General features: G+C 36.3%; 1 protein-coding gene and 1 pseudogene across 1 annotated transcript in view; both read left to right on the top strand.

The window, feature by feature from the left end:
* Positions 1-2,866, top strand: part of cnfn (cornifelin) — a 7,209-nt gene extending 4,343 nt beyond the window's left edge. The window contains exons 2-4 of the mRNA XM_016573554.1: positions 1,217-1,330; positions 1,571-1,707; positions 1,850-2,866. Of these exons, the coding sequence (XP_016429040.1) occupies positions 1,219-1,330; positions 1,571-1,707; positions 1,850-1,939 (339 nt within the window). The 5' untranslated portion in view covers positions 1,217-1,218 and the 3' untranslated portion in view covers positions 1,940-2,866. The remainder of the gene's footprint in view (positions 1-1,216; positions 1,331-1,570; positions 1,708-1,849) is intronic.
* A 222-nt stretch (positions 2,867-3,088) lies between these two features.
* Positions 3,089-6,291, top strand: LOC107756488 (toll-like receptor 13; annotated as a pseudogene).
* Positions 6,292-8,164: the final 1,873 nt, after the last annotated feature.

Genomic DNA, 8,164 nt, shown 5'->3' on the forward strand with positions numbered 1-8,164 from the left:
TCAGAGGTGGACAGTAACTAAGTACATTTACTTGAGTATTGTACTTAAGTACACTTTTTGAGTATCTGTACTTTACTTGAGTATTATTTTTTCTGGGAACTTATGACTTTAACTTCACTACATTTGAAAGACAAATATTGTACTTTTCACTCCACTACATTTCTATCAAGGTCCTCGAAGTAGAAAGTCGTTACTAGTCAGTGGGTGATTTTTTTCTTCTCTAAAATGTGACTTTCTTTTTTTTCAGACAGTTTATCAGTAATCACTCTTGTAAGGCTACATGAAGTGATTTCCCAGCATTTTTTGAGCACTGACCAGTTGCAAATGTGATATTTATTTACAACAATTCAATAATAAGAAGTTAATATTGTGGTTTATATTAGACACAATATTGTCTGATTTTGCTAAATTGTGTATGTGAAAATATTAGCTATAAAGCCACAGAAGAACTGTTGTGCGTCTCCTAATAAAACACAATAGGTGTTGGACTTGAAGCAGCACTGCACAGACTGTTCTGTGTGTGACATCAAAGTACAGCGAGAGCGATTAGTCAGCATTTAAAGTTTTTGTTTTGATGTCAAATAAGTCTTGCTGTTTTGCTTTTTTGTTAAAGCAGTGTTTCTGTTGTAAAATTATACAGCTACTGTTGTGTTGCTGGGTTTTAAAGCAGGTTTGAATTTTTATTTTTTTTATTATTATCACTTTGTATTTACAGGATTTCACTGTCCATTCTGTTCAAATGTGGATGAATGGCTACACATAGATGTGTCCAGAGCTGTGTGAGATCACTACCATCCTGCTTCTGTGGGGGTGTTAAATAATTTGTTTTTGTTTTGTTTTTTTCCCCCATAGGTTTTTAACATTTTAAAAGCTCTTTATTCCAAAGATACAAGCTAATCAGTGTATTCAGTAGGTGTACTGTATTGTAAGTTGCTTCAGAGGTATTGCAAGTATTACGTACAACAATAAAAAATATGTGCATTGACATAAAAAAGGAAATTTACTTTTGGTACTTAAGTACTTTTAAAAGCAAGTACTTCTGTACTTTTACTTAAGTAAAAATCTGTCTTTACAACTTTTACTTGTAATGGAGTAATATTTGACCAGCAGTATCTGTACTTTCACTCAAGTAATGGAGTTGAGTACTTTGTCCGCCTCTGGTAATTTGTAATTGCAAATGATTGTATTATATCATTTGCTACGTGTCTTTTGTCAGTGATGTCATATCAAACAGAAGCAATGACTTCCCAGCCTCAAATGACTGTAACCAGCTACACTGTCTCACACTGGAGCTCTGATGTCTGTGACTGTTGTGACGACTGCGGAATCTGTGAGTGTGTGTAGGGAGGGAGATTTATTTATTAATGCAAATCCATTTTGCTTAAGCCAGATGCAATACTAATAGTGATTATAAGTTGAGTAAGTTGTTAAAGGGGTAGTTCACCATACAGGTTTGGAATGACGTGAGGGTGAGTAAATTCTAATGAACTATCCCTTTAATCAATTTGTTGAAACTTACAAGCCTTACATTGTAAAATAGTGTGAATTTTGACACTGGTTTACTCCTCAGGTCTGTGTGGGGCGTTTATTCCTTGCATTTTGGGTTGTAAGGTGGCACAGGATAATGGTGACAGCTGCTGTTTGCCCTTCCTACCCGGTGCTATGATTGCATTGAGAACCAGCATCCGTGACAGATATCGTATTAATGTAGGCCATGCAATAAAAATCCTTTTCAGTATTGATTATTGCTTATTTCTGCTCTTGATGTAGTGTTGTAATTTCTGCTGAAATACATTATTTCATAACTGTCAGAGACTAGCACTGCATGATTGGCTTGTGTCTTCTTTAGGGCTCTGTCTGTGATGACTGGGTGATTATGACCTGCTGTCCTTTCTGTGGACTCTGTCAGATGGCTCGAGAACAGAAGGCAAGAGGCTAATTTGAAAAGAAAATGAAGAGGAGAGAATGGCTAATTTCAAAAATGCCTCGATGGCTGGAATTGTTTTCGTCGTCTTCTTTTTTGTTTTATTCAAAAATATCAATGCTTTATGTTATCCTTCAACTATATGTATGTAAAATCATGTTACTAATAGGTTTTACATTATGAATCAACTCCTATTTTTTTGCCTTAGTTTAATGGGTTGTCATTTCACAGTTAAATATCTTCCAACTGCCGACCCCAAATTAGGGCTATATATATATATAATGATGGTGATGATGATATGATGTGATTATGATTATTATATATATTTTGTTTAAAGAAAGTATTCAAGATTTCTCTGAATAATGAATCAAAACAATTGGATCAGGCATTGTGGCCCATTGTCTGATCTTATTTGCGTTGGCTTGAAACCTTTTTGGTTCCTCTTTCTATTCCTGTGAGGGGAATGTCCTGTTTAAAAGAGAGAGAACGCCTATCATAGTCTTGCAAAATTATCAGGGACGATTTCATGAAGGTAAGCTATTGAATCATGTTGGCGCTTAAATCTAGAGACTGTTTTTAAACAGAATAGTCAATGTAATGAAATGAATTAATGAAAGATAGGATTTCAGGCTATATAGATTTGCTCACTGGTTTCAAATTAGTGAATCTGAGATTACCTGTTAACACTAGAAAGCATAATGTGACATATCTGTCTACTTTGTTCACAGTGACAGGTTTTATGCCTTTGTACATGTATGTCAGTATTGGGAAGATACATTTTTAATGTAAATAGAATAAAAGGGAAAAGGGGTCTGAGAAGTGGGAAATTGGCAGTTGAGACAGGTCATGTGAGAGTACATTAGAGAAGTTTGTTTCTGAGTTTTGTAATTGTGGGATGTTTTTGTATCTGTTGCCCTGCATGTATTCATATAAACTGGATACTTCCAATCCATAATCTTTGAAGTGATTTTATAAATTTCATAATAAATAAATAAAACATCCATAAGTTCTTGCTGTATTTGTTACATTTGAAGAGAAAATAAAATGTAAATTTGACTAGTAGCATTATGGATTAGTATATAATAACAGTTTATTTCCAATTTAAACTGATTATAACCTTTCCCTCTTTTTTCTAGCAGCTGGCTGTATTAAGCTCTCAGTATTAGGTGCTGCTCACACTGAGTGAAGAACCTCATAGTGTTGGACTTTGATGAAGGCAGTCAGTGGGAGTTCCATTTTAAAGTGGAATTGAAAAATATGGCAGATTCGGCATGTCGTGAACTGATCATAAAGGCAATATTCATCTGCCTTCTTAAACTTGCCTTCAGCTACAGTTTCAGGAGTTGCATAGAGATCCCTGATTCTAACCATAAAATCTTCAGATGTATTAAATGTCATGAAACAGACATAACTACAGTTGTGAGCGATGTATTTCCCACTGCAACAAACCTTACAGTTTCTCGGAATAACATTGCATACATTCAAGGCCAAAGCTTCCATCATCTGTCCAGTCTGACTTCTCTGGTACTAGACGCTAACCATATTGTTAACATCCACAAAGATGCTTTTAATAACCTGCAAAAACTTCAGACTTTAAACCTGTCCTGCAATTACATATCATCTCTCCACCGTGATGTCTTCAGTGACCTACATAACCTCACAGAGATGCTCCTGGGAAACAATAATCTCACTAATATTGATATGTTCCTGTTTTCCAATTTGACAAACCTCAAGATTCTTGACCTACGCAGGAACCACCTGAAAAACTTTTCAGCTTTGGTTGAATGTATAACAAACCTGTCCAGCTTGATACAACTGGATCTTTCTTTTAACAAGCTAACCACCCTGCATCACTCCACCCGTCTGCCAAACTCGCTTGCCAAACTCTACCTCAGCGATAATAAACTACACAAACTGGGATGTGACAAGTCTTTCCTAAAGTATGTGAAAGTTCTAGATTTATCAGACAACACATTACTGTCATCCAAGACTTTTCAGGGCCTGAATCTGGAGTATATAAAGTACCTACGCTTGCGCTTTACCAAAGTCTCCGCTAGGAAGCTTCTTAATTATACCAATATACAACCAAGGCACATCGACTTCTCTGGTTTGAATCTGAAGGATCATGCTCTGACTTCGCTGTGTTTTCATCTGCGCGATCATCAAATACCTAAAATGATACTCCAGAGCAATGCCATCAGAGTTCTAAACAAAAACACATTTTGTAATTGCTCCAATATCACTGATGTAATAGACCTCTCACGGAACAATATGAAAACCACAGGCTGCTTGCAGTTTCTGCACTGTCAGAAACAACTGGAAACTCTCAAGATTGAACATAACCATCTGACCAATCTAATGTCCTGCAAAAAATTTAAAAAGGTCTACAGCTTGAAAAGCCTGAGCTATCGATACAATCGTATTCAACAGGTTAATGGTTATGCCTTCAGTAATACACCAAAATTAACAAACCTTGAGCTAAACATAAACATAATTGCCTATTTGGACCATAAAGCCTTAAGTGGACTCAAAGATCTCGTCACACTTCGTCTCGACAACAATCTTTTGACCGATATCTACAATGACACCTTTGAAGATCTTACCAGCCTGAAAACTCTCAACCTGCGCAACAACCAAATAGCTGTGATTTTCAACTATACCCTTCAAAATCTGTCAAATTTAATGATTTTAGATTTAGGGGGGAACAAGATCACGCAGATGAAGCCACATGCATTTGATGGGCTGGAAAGCTTGGCCAATCTGTATTTAGATAGAAATCGTCTGAAAATGATTGACCGCATGCTCTTTGGAAAACTTCATGCCACCCTGCAGGTGCTGGATTTACAGGCTAACTACATCATGTACTTTACAGAACATACATACTCACCATTTATAAACATGTCAAGGCTTCTTGATCTGAAACTTGATGCACAGGAACCAAATGGCATAAACTTGTTGCCACGTGCATTTTTCCGTGGTCTAACTTCTCTGAAAAGGCTTTACCTCACTAACAACCATATCATTGGATTCGGTGCAGAAACATTTGATGACCTGAAAAGCTTGGAGTTCTTAACTCATGTGTTGGGATCGCCCAGCTCAAACCTGGTATTTTCAAAAACCTTCGAAAATTAAAGATTTTATCCACTGAGAACATGGGCATTACATCATTTTCTAAAGAGGTCTTTGGAAATCTCACAGGACTGAAGCAACTACATCTCAATCGCAATGCCATGATGTCTTTGGACATCAGTTTACTGGACAATCTGACCAATCTAACATACGTTGACTTGCGCAGCTGTCCTCTCAGTTGTGGCTGCCAGAATAGTGAACTACAGAACTGGACCTTAAGCAGTAAGAGACTCCAGTTTCCTTATCTTTTCAATATTACATGCCAAGACCATCCAGGCTCGTTTTTTCACAACTTCGACACTAATGTGTGTTATTTAGACATAGCACTCTACCTGTTTTCCTCAACGTTTACATTCACAATCTTACTTAGCTTGATACCACTTCTCTATGTCAGACTTTACTGGAAATTTAAGTATGGCTACTATGTGTTTCGATCATGGTTTGGAGAACAGTGGCGCCGTTTAAGGGACCAGGAGGAGAAATACAAGTACGATGCCTTCGTTTCCTACAACTCAGCAGATGAAGATTGGGTAATGGAACAGCTGCTGCCAAACCTTGAGGGTTCTTCATTTCGGCTCTGCCTCCACCACAGAGATTTTGAGTTAGGCCGCGATATTGTTGACAACATTGTGGCTGCCGTATACGGCAGTCGCAAAACGATCTGTGTGGTCAGTCAGAGCTTCCTTCGCAGTGAATGGTGCTCACTGGAGATCCAGTTGGCCAGCTATCGTCTCTTTCAAGAAATGCAGGATGTGCTTTTGCTGGTTTTTCTGGAGCCTATCCCTGAGCGGCAACTGTCCACTTATCACCGTATGAGGAAGGTCATGCTCAAAAAGACTTATTTGCAGTGGCCTGGGCCAAACTGTTCAGATCCAAACAGTGCAAAAGAACTGTTCTGGAATCAGTTAAAGAGAGCACTAAGGAGCAGCAACACTGGAAGCCAAGAGGAGCAGAAGATGAAGGAGCAGAATGATCAGAGGAGACGAGACAAAGAGGGTACGGACAAGGAGGAAAGAGAATATTGTGTGAATCAGACACCAACAGATGATGAAGTATATTACCTGATGCCCTGATTACAATGAAGACCACATTGAATCTGTACAATACAAGAACAAATTTAATGAACTTCAATAAAAGTAAATTAAAAGGCTGTAAATTCTGCAGGCTTGCAAACATGTCAAAAATAATAATGGAAAAGATACAAACTCACTGGAAGCCATTTTAAATTTTAATTAGGCATTTATGGTCAAATTTAATAAAAATTAAATAAATACATAAATGAATATATACATACATACAAATTCAACAGGTAAAATAGCTGTGATCTGTTTACCTTCACACGAGTACTACAAAGTTGAATTCAGTTTACTACAATATATTTTACCAAATATAAATGTAAATTGTTAAATCGGTTTGATGTAAAGTTTTGTAATTTTGTACTGCTTTATTAAAGAATATCACAAAATCATATGCATCTTTTTTTTTTTTTACTACAGAATACTGAACTTAATGATAAAAGTCCAGTCAAGATATATAGAAGAAATCTGACTAAAAAATAATAATAAAAATAATAATAATAATCAAATAAATAAATAACCAATCAGCATCATTGTGAACAAACATTTACCATATTAATTCAGAAAAATAAACGATAACTAATGTGTGGTGCTTTTAATATGTGTGCAGCACAAAGAGTGATTTGTTTTTAAGAAATTTCATTCACTCTTAATACCTGTGTTACCAGTATATACCAATTCACCAAAGAAATCATGACTGTACATAATTTGAGCACACTGGACCCTCAAATTCAAATCTAATGTAGAGGTAATGGTCTTTAAAAAAAAAAAGTATTAAAAAAAAGCTTGTACTGAAAGCCCTCAGAGAGACAGGATGCTGAGAATGACAAGGGAGCCCATCTTTCTTTTTCATCCTGAACTTGCTGCTGATGGGACCAGAATCTGGATCCTCCAAAAGATGCTTGTGGTTTTTGTTTTCTGCTCTCATATATGTGATATGAACTCAAATCAAGACCTCTGTCTTCCCTCCACTGTTGAGAGATTCTAGAGAGATCTAAATCCACATTTTTCAAACTTTCCACTCTGCTTAGTGGCTGCTGCTGAGAATAAGAGTTTACAGGATGATCAACCCAGGTGGGGCTTCTGAGTATAGGGACGGCATGCTGGGTAAAGGTCTGTTCCTGGTTAAAGAGTCGTCTGCTGTGATGTTGCTGAGCTCTGAAGCAATCCTGAGACAACCCAGCTGCCCTCCACTGGTCAAACTGCAAAGACTAACCAATCAAATTCACATGCAAAATAGCCATACAGTCCTGAACTTTTAACCTCTGTAATAGTCTAGTTTACAACTACCTGTTTTATTTGGATTTGATTCTTTACTTCATTACTCACCATGTCAGTGTGTGATTGTCGTGGTTCTTCAAGGGAGAAGAGAGTGGACGATGTCTTCCACTCTTGTATCCGTTTCTTGGTGAAAGCTCGTCTATCCAAGTCCTGCTTAACTTCCTGTGCTGAGTAATCTTGTTGCATGGCACTGTCTAGGATACAGAAAGGTAACTTAAAACATGTACACAACTATATATGAAACAATGGTCAATGGCACGGTGCAATATTTTAAAAAAAAATTATTATTATTATTTTTTGTCAGGATATAAAAATCCAGTTTGTAAATACAACGATTTGAATAACGATAAGCATATTTTTAATTTCTAAATTAAAATTAATTTTGTTATTTTTGGAGTGCATTAAGTCAAAAATGGGTAATACAACTGTCCTGATACAATACAAAAAACTACAGAATAGTTTGGCATAATCTTTTATTATTTTAAGTTTTTTGAAAATCAAGATGTGTACACTCACATGTATTCAAAGTGTGAGGAAAATGTATGTTATTACTTGATGGTTACACCATGACATTTTTAAAGACATTACATTTTCAGTTATTCATTTGTCAAATACTCTTTATCCAAAGTGATTACATTGTTATCATTATTATCAAGGTATATATTTTTTGCATTCCCTGGGAATCCTTGCCGTTGTTTACATCATGCTCTACTGCACGAACTATAGGAATGACTGTAGCTTTAAATTTAAAATG

This window comes from Sinocyclocheilus rhinocerous, unplaced genomic scaffold, assembly GCF_001515625.1.
Source record: "Sinocyclocheilus rhinocerous isolate Xijiao unplaced genomic scaffold, SAMN03320098_v1.1 scaffold4326, whole genome shotgun sequence".
Lineage (NCBI taxonomy): Eukaryota > Metazoa > Chordata > Actinopteri > Cypriniformes > Cyprinidae > Sinocyclocheilus > Sinocyclocheilus rhinocerous.